Source organism: Myotis lucifugus, unplaced genomic scaffold, assembly GCF_000147115.1.
Source record: "Myotis lucifugus unplaced genomic scaffold, Myoluc2.0 scaffold_93, whole genome shotgun sequence".
Lineage (NCBI taxonomy): Eukaryota > Metazoa > Chordata > Mammalia > Chiroptera > Vespertilionidae > Myotis > Myotis lucifugus.
This window is the reverse complement of record NW_005871141.1, coordinates 1,755,289-1,770,033: the sequence shown is the minus strand read 5'-3', so window position 1 is coordinate 1,770,033 and position 14,745 is coordinate 1,755,289. Positions and strand designations below refer to the sequence as shown.

General features: G+C 48.4%; 1 protein-coding gene across 1 annotated transcript in view; it reads left to right on the top strand.

Moving 5' to 3' along the window:
- Positions 1-11,959, top strand: part of MEP1B (meprin A subunit beta) — a 36,105-nt gene extending 24,146 nt beyond the window's left edge. Inside the window, exons 10-15 of the mRNA XM_023756402.1 lie at positions 182-397; positions 3,080-3,523; positions 5,232-5,417; positions 7,543-7,699; positions 8,745-8,949; positions 11,889-11,959. Of these exons, the coding sequence (XP_023612170.1) occupies positions 182-397; positions 3,080-3,523; positions 5,232-5,417; positions 7,543-7,699; positions 8,745-8,949; positions 11,889-11,903 (1,223 nt within the window). The 3' untranslated portion in view covers positions 11,904-11,959. The remainder of the gene's footprint in view (positions 1-181; positions 398-3,079; positions 3,524-5,231; positions 5,418-7,542; positions 7,700-8,744; positions 8,950-11,888) is intronic.
- The last annotated feature ends 2,786 nt before the right edge of the window (positions 11,960-14,745 follow it).

Below are 14,745 nucleotides of genomic sequence, written 5' to 3'. Positions count from 1 at the left end.
CTGAAAGCTAGCATCTACAGAAAGGACACGGAGGCCTGATGCTGTCTCTCTCCTAAACGTCCTGCTCCTGGAACCTGTCCATGCCCCGCACACCGCGGGGAGCGAGGGGAACTCCGGCCCCACAGACAGGCTGCCCAGACCCAGCCGCCGCTCTCTCACGTGGGCTGTTTCCCTGTCCCAGGCGCCGGCTTCTTCATGCACTTCGACAGCAGCGCTGTGAGCGCGGGGGCCACGGCCATGCTGGAGAGCAGGACCCTGTACCCCAAACGGGGCTCTCAGTGCCTGCAGTTCTTTGTGTACAACAGCGGGGGTGCCGGAGACCAGCTGAACATTTACATCCGCGAGTATTCCGCAGGCGCCCCGAATGGAACTGTGGTCCTGGTGGAGGAAATAAAAGGTACCGTGCTCGCATCCTCACTGTGGGGGTCAGAGGGCGGAAGCTTCACGCTGCTCAGTGTGCCACCTGCCAGCGGGCAGGGCTCGGGGTCATGGCCCTGCAGCTCAGCAGGAGAGGGTCCTCTGTGCGCTTCGTGTGTGACTCACCTAAGAAACCGGAGCTCAGTGTCCCGCACAGAGGAGGAGGAGGAGGAGGAGGTGGAGGAGGAGGAGGAGGAGGAGGAGGAGGAGGAGGAGGAGGAGGCCAGGAATGGGAGCCAGCTTGGGCAGAATGGGAAGCGTCCCCTGCCAGGTGTGGCCGAGCCGTGGCCTGGAAGAGGGAGGGGCTGGCCTCAGCCGGGTGGGACCTGTCCCTGGACGCGGCTGGGTGCCTCTCGGGGTCTCACTGGGCTTTGTCCACGAACCTGGGGCTCTGGCTGTCTCACTTCTTCCCACATCGGACTGGAAGGGGACTCTCGCTCTAATTCTAGCTTATAAATAAGTCCCGCGGAAGGGTTCTGATGTTAGGACTGGGTTAATGGAACGTCCGGAGCAATTCCTCTGTGGGGTGGGGGCAACGCCATGGTGGGCACCCACCGTCATTCCAGTCACGGGCAGAGGGGGGCATGCCGATCCCCTGTGAAAGCCGAGGGTCTCAATCTCACACTCACATACACATACCACACACTGTACACATACCTATATGTAAGTATATTTAATACAATATACAGCACATATACACTGAGTGGCCAGATTATTATGACCACCTGATGTTTGTAGGCAAATTAGCTATAATTTTGAGCTGAAGTTGCTAGAGGGCCAGACCATTATAAACGTCTGAATAGCACAACATACCTAAGTATTGTTGCTGATCAACTTCATCCTATCATGTTGATGGCATATCCCAATGGAGATGGCTTCTTCCAACAAGACAGTGCCATGACGGTGCTCATATTGTGCAGGAGTGGTTTCAAGAACATGAGGGAGACTTTACCTTGCTTAGGTGGCCCCCACAATCACCAGATCTCAATCCAATTGAGAATTTGTGGGACGAAGTTAAAAGAGCCATCAGGCAGCTGGTTCCACAACCATCAAATCTCACAGAACTGGACAGTGCTATTCATCAGGCATGGTGTCAGATTCCTCGCATCACCTTTCAACATCTCCTGGAGTGAATGCCAAGAAGACTCGCCGCAGTATTGAAGGCAAAAGGTGGCCCAACGAAGTACTGATGGGGTGGTCATAATAATCTGGCCACTCAGTGTATAAGATACAGATATGCCTTTCCATTAGCAACCTGTGCTGTTATCACTGGTACATAATAGCACAAAAGATACTTAAAAACTTGTTCAGGAGTCCAGAATTTATTAATTTTTAAAATATATTTTTTATTGTTGACTAGAGGTCCGGTGCACAAATTTGTGCGTGGGTGGGGTCCCTCGGTCTGGCAGGCGATCGGGGCTGATTGGAGCTGCAGGAGGTTGGCTGTGGGAGCGCACTGACCACGAGGGGGCAGCCCCTGCATTGAGCATCTGCCCCTGGTGGTCAGTGCGCATTATAGCGACCAGTCGACCAGTCATTCAGTCGTTCGGTCATTTGGTCGCTTAGGCTTTTATATATATAGATAGTATTACAGATATCTTCCATTTCCTCCCTTTACCTCCCAGCCTCTACCCACACCAGGTCTTCACTACCCTACTGCCTGTGTTCATGGGCTATGCAAATAAGTATAAAAGTTCTTTGGTTGATCTCTTCTAGGAGTGCAGAATTTAAACGGATAGTACTATAATAATAAAGTGGAAGCTCTCGTGAAAGGTTTTGCTCAATCCAGAGTCCATCCATGGACGATGGCATTTTCTGTAATTTGGATATTTCTAAGCTATTTTCAAGCAATTGTGTTTCTCATTAAGTGCCAATATATTTAAATCTCAAATTGTTGTGTTAATTATGAGTTTCACATAAATTGAGCTGTTCTCTCCCTGGGGGCATCTGAAAGATGTAAATGTACTGTTTCTTATTTGGGTATGTGATACAGGAAAATAAGATAGGATGGCCTAGCCATGCAGCCAGCCGGGGGTGGGGGAAACAGTGGAGGGGGAGTGCAGTGGGGAGAGAGGAGATGGTATGAAATATTAGATAAGTATTTATAATGTTGAGTCACTGTATGATTAAGGAGTAAAGTGTAGGATGTGGGCTTTGTAGGGTTTGGTGCAGTCCTGTTTAACACTGCTGAAAAGTTGGTTGAAAATGTCCCATGTGAAGGATGTGTTCCAAGCAGAGTATAAGTATATTAAAGGAGGCTTTGGTTGAGTATCACAGGAATCGTGGGTACAAGTGTAAAATACTGGGCTTGCTTAACCATTTAATTAACATAGAATTAACACAGAATGCAAGGTCACCCCTACGTGGGGCATGGAGTACTCATGAGCTTGATGCTGCTGTTTGCTCACCCATCTCTGGGAAAGGGTAACCTGTCTGAGAAACTAGATAAACATACGAATATTACAGAGAGGAGTCCGACCCCACAGAAACATCTGGAAGTAAAAGGACGGGTGCTGGAGGAGTGGGAAAGCCATACCTCGGACCTGTGGGAACCGGTAGTCCTAGGATGAACGTTTGTCCGTGAAGGTTAGAACTCCCATGTTGACTTGCATGGGGTCCATTGCCCTTTGTCTTCTGTGCAATAATAATGTGTGTTTTGCAGATATACCCACCGGGAGCTGGCAACTTTACCATGTAACGCTGAAAGTAACCAACAAATTCCGGGTGGTGTTTGGAGGGGTCAGAGGAGCTGGTGCCTCACTGGGCGGCCTGTCCATTGACGACATCAACCTTTCGGAAACACGGTGCCCTCATCACATCTGGCGCATAAGGAATGTCACACAGCTGATTGGCAGCCCCGATGGAATTCTCTATAGCCCTCCATTTTACTCTCCTAAAGGTTATGCCTTTCAGGTTTCCTTGACTCTAAGCCATCCGAGTAATGCAGGGATATATTTCCACTTGATCTCTGGAGCCAATGATGATCAATTAGAGTGGCCGTGTCCTTGGCAACAAGCCACGATGACACTCCTGGACCAAAACCCTGACATTCGACGGCGTATGTCCAACCAGCGGAGTGTAACTACAGACCCACTTCTGACCACGGGTTCGTGACTCCTTTTCTTTACGGCTCACACCCCGTCCTTGCTCGTGGAGGGACGGGTGACTTGGGAATGAGAGGCTGCACAGCCAGGCACCTAGGGGGTTCTGAGCCAGATCTGAGGAACAGAAGGTAAAAGGGGGAAGAGCTTCCGCAGCTGTGGACAGTCTCCCGGGCAGGAGAGCGTCAGGGATGTCCGCAGGGAAGCCGGCAGACAGAGACGACAGTGACTGTATTCCTGGGAACTGATGGCCATTCCTGAATTCCCAGTGTTGGGCCAGGAACGCTGGTTTTAGAGTCTGACGTGCCTGGATGAAAATCCGAGGTTTGCTCTCGTTAGCTAAGCAAGTAGATCTTGAGCCAATAACCCCTTAGAGCATATGTGGTGTCTGGGCAGTAACATGGGGGCAGGGACCACAACCACAGAGATTTGTTGTGAGAATCACTCCAGACCGAGCACCGAAGTTTGCGGAAAGGCCTGGTCTGAAGAGGCGCCCAGTGTTGGTCTCCTACTCTGTGCTACCCTGATATTGCCCCTGGGATCACCAAAACCAAGGCAGCTCTTGTAAGGGGGGTGGCTTTTGTTCAGAAGTCAGAGGAGCAGATGCTGTGGAGTGTCAGGAAGTGGATTATACCTTTTTTATGGAGTTATGGAGGATTTGCCAATGGGGACATTTCCCGCATCTTCCAGTCTCAAAAAGGAGCAGAATCCAGAAGGCAATGATCACATTTCTTTTTTTTTTTAAAATCCTCGACGGAGGATATGTTTTTATTGATTTAGAGAGAGAAGAAGGGAGAGAGAGAAAAAAACCCAACAACACATTGATGTGAGTGAGAAACATCGATCTGTTGCCTCTGGTACGCACCTTGACTGGGATCGAACCCGCAAGCCTAGGTATGCGCCTTCACTGAGAATCGATCTCACACCCTTTGGTGTATGGGATGATGCTCCAACCAACCGAGCCACGTGGTCAGGGTACAATGACCACATTTCTCATTTTAATAATCCTTTGCCACCTGGGAACCCAATAAAGGGACACACGGAATTATGGCCAGGTGAATATTATTGCCAAACCTGAATTCTATACACGAAAACAATGGACTTATGTGACAAAGGGGGGAAAATAATATCCACAAAAGACTGTAGGGAGGTGATGTTCAGAATTTCTTCCCTTTTTAAAAAAAACATTCCTCCCTGAATGACGCTGACAATGGCTCCGGGTTGGGTGGTCGCCACCTTTCCCCAGAGCAGTCTCTCTCTCTGGCTTCTACTCTTGAAGGACTCAGCTGTTAGGTGAGCCAGTCGGTTAAGATAAGTGGTTCTGCGCTAATATTGAAAACTCCATCAGCAGCAAACTGGTTTAACCCAGGTAACAGGCCGATCTACAACTCAGAAGGTCATGAGGAATGACTGTCCCGGGCAGTGGGTCTCTATGCTGGTCAGTCAGTACAGATCGGACTCCCCACCTGGGACACTTCCTGTACCCTCCACTCGAGACCCAGAGCGTGGTCCTCCCTGCCGGGCAGTCCCATTTCCTCGGGGCATAGAAATGGACACGCTCCAGCGACATGCAGGGGACGCATCACAGGTCAAGGGCGCCATTTAATCACTTGGAGCCCCATCCTAGTTGGGTTTCACGTTGCCTGTTGTTTCCTACCACCGAGAGCTGAGCGGATGCTAAACACAGCCCCTTCATACGAATTGCTTTTGCAGACGACGATGGCAAAAGCTTTTTCTGGGACAGGCCTTCCAAAGTGGGGGAAGTGGACTTTTTCCCGAACGGAACTCAGTTCAGAAGAGGCCCGGGCTCTGGAACTAGTGCCTTCATCACCCACGAGCGGCTGAAGAGCAGGGACTTCATCAAAGGAGGCGATGTTTACATCCTACTGACCGTGGAAGGTATGGCGATGAGCATAGTGCCTCCTAAGCTACTTCTGTCGTTGTTGTAGTCACGGCTGATGTACTGTGTTCTTGCAGGTTCTACTTTTAGGCGCATTAACTAGGGATGTGGGAGGAAATGGGCCCGGGTGGAATTTTTTTTTCGTTTGGGATGAATCATTAACAATAGGAAACTAATTGAAATGGAAACAGTGAGGCTTCCAGGATAAAGATTTTAATTACCACTACATGGAGCAATAGTAAAAGACTTTAGGCCGGAAAACTTTAGAAGTTAAAGTGGGGGATGGGTAGGGTCTGGGAGGAGAGGGGTAAAGTGAAGGGGGAGGAAGGGAGACATCTGTAATACTATTGACAATAAGAAATACATATATTAAAAAAAGAGGTAAGTCAAAGTATAGCCATTATACCCTAGAACTATAGTCTAGGATTCCAGAAATAAAAATGTCACACAAGCACATGAAGTTAAATTTAAAATGAATTATCTTTATTGTCTTTTTCAAATATACAGGGTGTCCCCTCAAAATGTGTACACACTTTAACAGCTGATAGCTCCATTTTGAAAATAAAATATATCTTAATAAGCACTGCCTTTATAATTATTCAAAGTGCATGTATGCATTTTTCTGGGAACACACACACACACACACACACACTTTTTGGCAGTAATAATCTATCATCTTTTAAAGTTTCTTACCTATGGCAGCCAAAGAACACATTTTCCAGGAACACTGGTGGTTTCCATGTTTTACGTGGTAGGATTTTAACGCATTTACAACTGAAGCCCCACCTGCATCTCAGCAAATCAGAATCTTGTTTGTGATGAAAAGGGGTGCAGTGGAACCCATGGCATTTTTTTAAAAATATTTTTTTATTGATTTCAGAGAGGAACAAAGAGGAAGAGGGAGAGTGAGAAACATCCATGATGAGAGAGAATCATGGATCGGCTGCCTCCTGCACATCCCCCACTGGGGATCGAGCCCACAACCCAGGCATGTGCCCTGACCGGGAATTGAACCGTGACCTCCTGGTTCATAGGTTGACGCTCAATCCACCGAGCCAGGCCGGCCGGGCAAACCCATGGCAGTTTTATTACAGTGTCAATTGGAGAAAATCTAAATGATACTTCTTGGAAAAAAGTATTCAGGGAAATTTGTGCCGAGGGAGGAGAGGCGACTTAAAATGATTCCTCCCGCGACTAGTCACATGTTCATCAGTTCCATCCGACCCCGTGTGGACAGGAAGCCGCAGGAAACACCCCCGGAGCAGCACGCTGGTTGCCAGGGGCCCTGTTGTCTTCCACCAAAAATCCGCCAACTGCCCCATGAAACAAGAGAGCCGAGGCTTCGGGCAGGCCCCTCAGCTGCCTTGGGACCTGCTCTTTGGTTTCCTTGTCTGTCCCTTGAGGGTTGGTCCTGTGAAAAAATAACCAATGTGGCCCCTTACAAAAGGAGTCGGAGCTGCCACACGGAGAAAGCGCCGCAGTGTTCGCATTAGGCCTCACCTCTGGAATGTCAGCCCAGGGCACAGGCACCTCTGGGCTGGGCCTACAGCAGCCTGTGTCCACAGAGCTGTTTGCAGAGATAACAAGAGGCAGGTATGATGATTGTGGGACTGACAAGTAAAAACGTCCTTTAGGATAAACACCACTAGGTTACGCCATCTGCCCAATAGAAATGCCTTCCTTCCATTGACAGAACTCCCCCCACCCCACCCGTTCTCACCCGCACCCCTTGCTTTTGTCTCCTCATCAAAGCCCATTGCCTGGGCTTCTGCAGGGACTCTTCTCCCCCAAGAGCTGATCTCAAGCAAGCGCTGTGGCCTCTCACTGGGAACGGCCCCTCATTCTTAGGTGAACGGCCACCAGGCCACGGGCCCCTGGAGTTCAGGCAAGCCCAGGCCCAGGCCCAGGGAGCACGGGGGTCAGTGGTAGCCCCGCAGGCGGGCCCGCTTTCCTTTGTATTGGATTTCAACCTGCCTCTGGACTAGCTCCCTGTCTGAGGATATTGCTGGACTACGCTGCAAGATGACCTGAATCTCTCACCAACCTGAAACCCGATTTTGAAATTTAAAAGTCAAATACTTGTTAAAGCAAAACCTGATTTCCACCCCTGCTCTCCGCCCTTAGACATATCCCACCTGAATACCACCTCCCCGCAGCTGGTCCCCACCGACGGCATCCCCATCACCGGCACCACCACCGCCCGCATCCCTGACCTCTGCGTGAAGTTCACCTGTGAGAATGACGGCGTCTGCACCGTCCGGGATGGCAAAGCTGAGTGCAGGTGAGGGGTCCCTGGGCCAGACCTCCCCCCTCTTCTGTCTGAAACCCTATCATTCCCACTACGTACGATTAAATACTGATATCTCACATGAGTGAAATCAGTTCATTCCCATCTCAAAACCAGCCAGAGGATATTTATTTTTTGCTCTTTATTTGGGACTTTGGATAGTCACAAGAACAATAAAATTACTTATGAAAAAAATAGCACATGAGCCTGGCCGGTGTGGCTCAGTGGTTGAGCGTCAACCTAGGAACTAAAAGGTCACGGTTTGATTCCCAGTCAGGGCACTTGCCCGGGTTGTGGGCTTGATCTCCAGTAGGGGGCGAGCAGGAGGCAGCTGATCGATGATGTTTCTGTCTCTCTAACCCTCTCTCTCTAAAAAAAATCAATAAAAAACAGCACATTATGTTCTCATTGTGTGAAAAAGTCCTCATGAGTACATATCTGAAGTCCCCACAAGAGTCTGTTGTGGTCAGTGTACCTGCCTCGTTAAGTAGGTGGAGATACTTAAGTTTTGGGAAGAGCTTGGCCAGGGTGTAGAGCTGGGAGGCGAGGGACTAGGACCCTGAGAAGTAAATTTTCTCCATTCCCCACGCTCCTTCCTTCCCCCTCGGAGCTGCTGTTCTGAGAACCAGATCAGACGTCATTCCGGGCCCCCTTCCGCGTCCCCACCGGCCCTTGGTGCTAGTCCGACCCCCTCTAGTCCAGAGTGAAATGTCCCCCCAAGGTCAAGGACCTGGGTGTTGACACACACTTATTGCCATGAAAGATGCTCAGATTTATTTATTTATTTATTTTAATTTCAGAGAGGAAGGGAGAGAGAGAGAGCTAGAAACATCAATGATGAGAGAGAACCGTTGATCAGCTGCCTTCTGCACCCCCCACACTGGGGATGGAGCCCACAACCCGGGCATGTGCCCTGCCCAGGAATCAAACCGTGACCTCCTGGTTCATAGATCCACACTCATCCACTGAGCCACGCCCGCCGGGCAGAAGATGCTCGATCTAAACGCCACTCCTAACAGAGCATGCTCTGGCCCCGCAGGTGCCCGTCGGGGGAAGACTGGTGGTACATGGGGGCGCGGTGTGAAAAGAGGGGCTCCACGCGAGACACCATCGTCATCGCGGTGTCTTCCACGGCCGCCGTGTTTGGGGTGATGCTGGTGGTCACCCTGGTCAGCGTCTACTGCACCCGGATGCGCTACCGCCAGAAGACGGGCTCCAACATAGCGGACGTGCCTGTGGAAAATGTGAGTTGAGTCTGAGATTTGGTTATTCAAACCTGTTAGTGAAATCATATGAGGAAGAATGAAGGCTTTTTAAATATACTTGAAAAGTGCTTCTCCTCCTTCCACTACTGCCTGGAGACCACGTGTTTTTGTGACCTTCACTATGAATCAACGTCTCTTCTTCTTTTTTTTAAAATATTATTTATTTTTAGTTTTTTTAATTGTTGAAAGTATTACATATATGTCCCCCTCCCCCCCATTGACCTCTCCCAGCCCCCCGCTCCCACTCGAGGCTCTCGCCCCTAGTGTCTGTGTCCACGGGCTCTGCTTATGTGCATGCAGGTCCTTTGGTTGATCTCTAACCCTCCCTCCCTGCCTTCCCTCTGAGGTTGGACAGTCTGTTTGACGCTTCCGTGTCTCTGGATCTATTTTTGAATCAGCGGTTCTTAAACTGGGATCCGCGGAAGCTTTGGGGGGGGAGGTGTTATCTTCCTAGAATTGTGTCCCTGCTGGAAGGCACAGCTGACCCTGCCTGGGTTCCCCTCCGGGAAGGGGAGCGGCCTGTAGGTTTTCATTTGAAAAACCTGTGAGTGACAGCTGAGCTCAGGCTTGTGGGAAGGGGTGCAGGTGCACCTGGGGCCCTTCTATGGAAGAAGGCTCCGATTCCGGCTTCTTGTGCAGTAACTACCTGTACGGCCAGTTCCACGTGGAGGGTTGAAGTCTTGCCTCAGACTCTTGACAACTCCCGGGCTCGGGCCGGTTCCTGGGAAGCAGGCTCAGGTGGGTGTTGGCCCGAGGGAGGTTGAGCGGGCAGTGCTCCCGGGAGCACCTGGGCCAGAATGAGGGCAGCTGGGCTGAGTGAGGGCAGCTGGGCTGAGTGAGGGGAGGTGGGGCTGTGATGTAATTACTGTGATGAACGGAACGCTGAGTCGAGGTGCTTTCCTGGGGTCCTGTCTCGAGTCACTGAAGAATGAACTCCGTGGACCAGGAGTTAAGTAAACGTTTATTACCAGCAGATTCAGACTCCCTGAAGGGGAGGGGCCCCATAATGGGCTGCCCGGGAAAGCCTTGTAGTGCAGGGTATGTATTTGCTATACCTGCTCTATGCTACCTGTGTTGTCGCTTGATTGACTCCCTCAATTGTTCTTGCCCAGCAGTGGACCTGAACTTCCCCTGTTTCTGTGTGTCCTTTCTCTGTTCCTGTGCTGGACTTTCCCTGTTTCTGTGTGTTCGTACACCTTGTTGCTGCAGGCCCGCCCTTGCCTCCCGCCGGAGTCCAGAAACATTCTATTATTTCTGCGTGGTTGGCCCCTGTGGTCAGGCTGCTCAAGCTGCCGTGTCTGCCCTGCCTACGTCCCACCTGCCTTTGTTTCCACTGGACCCTGCCCTGTCTGCCTGCGTTTCGAGTTAACCCTCTCAGCAGCTGAGGGCTCAGCCCCCCTCAATCCCTGGAGCTGGGATGGCCCCTTAGACGTGTCCCGAATGGAGGCAAGGGGGGTACTCACAGCATCAATAGCCATTGGATTGGGGCTGCCCCCCAAGAAGAGTGAAAAATCGGGCAAGTGTGTTTTGGGGGTAGCACATGTCCTACATGGGAGCCTTTGTGTTAAAAGGGCAGGACTGAGCAATGGGCCCCAGCATCCACTATGCACCCCAATAATAGAGAGCACAGAGTTTCATATGCAGATTCATATTCTCACAAAATAGCACCAAAAAATTGGCATAAGAGCTGAACATCACTTAAAACTGAAGCTTTAAAAATTTCCCAGTTCTATTTCATTCAAAATGGTCTCTGAAAATGACTAGTACGTAAAACTAAAGGAAAACATGCCCCATTAGGATACCTCTGAAAATAAAAATATTGCAAGTGGCTAAATTAAGAGTATATTTTCTTCCTGCATGCCCCCTACTGGGTATCGAGTCCGAAACCCGGGCATGTGTCCTGTGCTCCGACTGGGAATTGAACTGTGACCTCCTGGCTCATAGGTTGATGCTCAACCACAGGCAAGGTTATGACATTTTAAAGTGAGCAACCTGGTATCAAGATACTAAATTTGATTGCAAAGTTAGTCCAAAGATAGCCAATGATAAATGAACAGAAAACAAAGAGTTTTATTCTCACATACTGTTGTTCTATTCTTCAACACCAGGAAGATATTTAAAGTTAACCGTAAGCAGTGGATCAATTACTTCACAAGCTTTTTAGAGAAGTACTTAGGATGTATACAGGTTGCTTTGTTTTTTAAACAGCTATTCCCAGCTTATTTTATGACTCAAAAGGAACAGATCCACCAATACAGGACCCGGTGAACCTGCCGGCATGGTCCCCTGGGCCAGACCTGATGAACTTGGGACTGGGGTGAGGAAGATGGGGGATGGTTAGGGAGGGGAGCATCAGTTAGCTGGGTGAATGGGATGGCCAGGATATTCCTCCGGAAACTGGCAAATATAAAAATTATTATAAGAGCCTCCTTCAGTAAGAATCGGGAGGAATTAAAGAAAATGATAAAACAAAGAGAGAGAAAGAAGGAAACTAAGTCAATAAATGGGGACATTACCAGGGTATCAGGGACAGGGAAACACACACATACACACCGTAATATTAGAACAAAACTGTCTTGTCTCTGGGTCATTTAAACACATTCCCCAGAGCAAGGAATCAACTTACACTCTCCGTTAATTCACCGATAAAGGGCCTCCAGATCTAGTTTAGAGCTTTCATCAGAATGACCTTCTCTCTGAGGCTGAAGGTGCCCTCACCTTAATGTGTAGCCTCTGAATAACAGGAGCTGGACGGGCCAGGGCGCCTTCCTGGCCCAGACCCGGCTGCCTGCGCTGGGAGGGACGCCAGGAGACGGCCCATGGCGTTGCACTTAAAAATGAGACCTCTTGATTGGGCTCCACCGAAAGGGCAGTTTTTAAAGGTAGAAGTTAAGTCATCCATTGTTCCTTCCCCTCAGGAGCACGCGTTTTGAAGATGAGCTCAACAAGGCGGCCTTTTGGCAAATGCAGCCAAAGAGGATTCTTTGTCACGGATTTCACCGCAAACGCCTTGCAGCCACCTCCTTCTTCCATCAGCGGATCAGCTCCGTAAATAGCTACATACACTGGAGTAAATCGTTATTGTGGTAAATGGCACATTAGTGAAATGTGGTTTGTGCTTTTGTTCTTAAAGGAGGGGAAGCAAAGAAAATAAAAATAAAAAATGAAGGTGGGGGAGCAACTCAGGCTCCTCCAGAGGAATAATATTGTCTCCGAAGGAGCACAGCAGCTAGAGAGCTGGCCGGGTTTCTCACCCTCTCCCTGGGGGCCGGGCCCTGGCCTCACAGGGAGGCCTAGAAACCCATGTGGAGCCTCGGCCTTGCCATGCTGTCCTGTCCCCTTAGGGGGGCAGGGGGACAGCTCCCGTGCTCTCTGGGGACACGTGCCCCTCTCTCCCAAACTGGCCACCCTCTTTCTTTCTTTCTTTTTTTTAAAAAATATATTTTATTGATTTTTTACAGAGAGGAAGGGAGCGGGATAGAGAGTTAGAAACATCGATGAGAGAGAAACATCGATCAGCTGCCTCCTGCACACCCCCTACTGGGGATATGCCTGTAACCAAGGTACATGCCCTTGACCGGAATCGAACCCGGGACCCTTCAGTCCGCAGGCCAGCACTCTATCCACCGAGCCAAACTGGTCAGGGAAAACCCTCTTACTTTCTTAGTAGATCCTGGGGTCCATGGGCCTGGGTTAGAAGTTGTTTGAACCTACAACTACAACCGAGGAAACGTGAAATTCCTGGGACAGTGGTTCTCAAAGGTTGGGGTCTCTGGAGCCCTCACACTCTTAACATCATTCAGGGCCCCAAAAAGCTTCTGCTCATGAGCGTGACGTTTACGAACACTTTATTAGGAATTCAAACCAGGAGAATTTAAATCCGTGTTTTTATTACTAATTTAATAAAACAAGCCCATTTATGGTAGCATACATCACGTTTTTAATGAAAAAAAGTATATTTTCCAAGATGAAGAAACTTTAGCAAAAAGAGAGACTTTTAAAACTTTTTTGTTGCAAATTTCTAATGTCTGACTTAATAGAAAATAGCTGACTTCTCATATATATGTCTCATTCAATTCAGTCTGTCCTAATATATTGTTCTAGCTCAGTGGTTCCCAAACTTATTTGGCCTACCACCCCCTTTCCAGAAAAAATATTACTCAGCGCCCCCTAGAAATTAATTTTTTAAAATTTTAATAGCAATTAAACAGAAAGATATATGTATTAATGTTTCTACCTTTTTCGTAAAATATAGTAAAGAAAGGTGTAAATTAGAAACATTGAAGTTTGAAATTATGAAACTATTTATTGAACTCAGAATAGAAAGGTAATACAAAAAAAGTTAAAACAAATGCACCTGTGGCCATCACCGCCCCCTGGATCGCTGCAGCGCCCACCAGGGGGCGGTAGCTCCCACTTTGGGAATCACTGTTCTAGCTGAAGGGCATGAGGAAACTGACGTCATGCAGACACACAGTTGGAACAGGGAGGTCACATTTGAATAGTTCCCAGGAGATGGTAGACATTGCTTTCGAACGCTTTGTTCCATGGTAACTTATTCAAGGTTAGTTGCATTTTGAATCTGTCCAGTAAGCCCACGGCTCTATCATATATTTTGAATGGATCGTTCAGCTATGCGTGGTTTCGTAATATTGAAACGGGAAATTTAGACTGGAATGTGCGGTGTTCCCTGGGCAGGATGGTTCCCAGGCTCTTGTCTGGTGGAGTCGAACAATGAAACCACGGACGAACAATGGCATAGGAAAAGGTGGAAACTTATTGAGAAACAAGCACAGACTCCCATGTGGGGAGGGGGAGGAGTCCCACAGAGTCCCTTTTTTCCATGGTTTGTAAAGGCTGCAGTTCTTTGTGCCTTGATATCCCCTCTAATTGGTCACTATTCCCCTTTGATTTGGTCACTATAGCAACTCCTGAGCTCAAGTCTTCCATGAATTATGTGAGGTTCCCTCCTTCTTCTCCCTATTGTTCTCCTAGTCCCTCTGAGCTTTTCTTACTCCCTGTTTGAATGAGGCATTTCCTTCCTTTTATTCTGTACATGTGTACCTTTTGCTACTCCCAGCTCCCTTGTCTTATGGAAATGTAACTTCTGCTGCTCCCAGCTCCCTTGTCTTAAGGAAATGTACCTTTTGTAACTCTGTAGCCCTGTGTCTTTTGTATAGATCCCTTAATTCCCAAAATTTCCTAAACCTGCCTATTTCACCCCTAAGAATTCTTTTCAATGTTGTGCATTGATTAGTTAGAAAACACTGATTCATTGAGCAATGCAGCTGTTACCACTTTGGGCACATTTCTTAATATATTAACATAGCATTAGTTAATATCACTACTAATTTCATTAAGAAGTCTTTAGGTCTTAGGAAGTTGACACTCCTGGTGGCACGAAAAAATGTCAAAATTCTAATTTTTGCTTGGAAGCAACAAGTACAGTTTATCTTTTAAAGGCCTACTTCATTCACTTTTTTCTTTAATTCAAATTTTATTTTGAGAACACTATAGATTCCCATGCAGTTGTAAGAAATACAGAGAGATCCCATGTACCCTTTAGTTTCCCTCAACTGTAACATCTTGCAAAACTATTGTCCAATGTCATGACCAGGCTGTTGCACTGATACAGAACAGCTTCATTGCCACAGACCCATCCAGGTGCCTTCATAGAGCCATACCCGTTTTCCTCTTGTTCCCACCTCCTGTTTATCTCCTGGCAACCATTCATCTGTTCTCTACCGCTATAATTTTATCATTTAAAAAATGTTC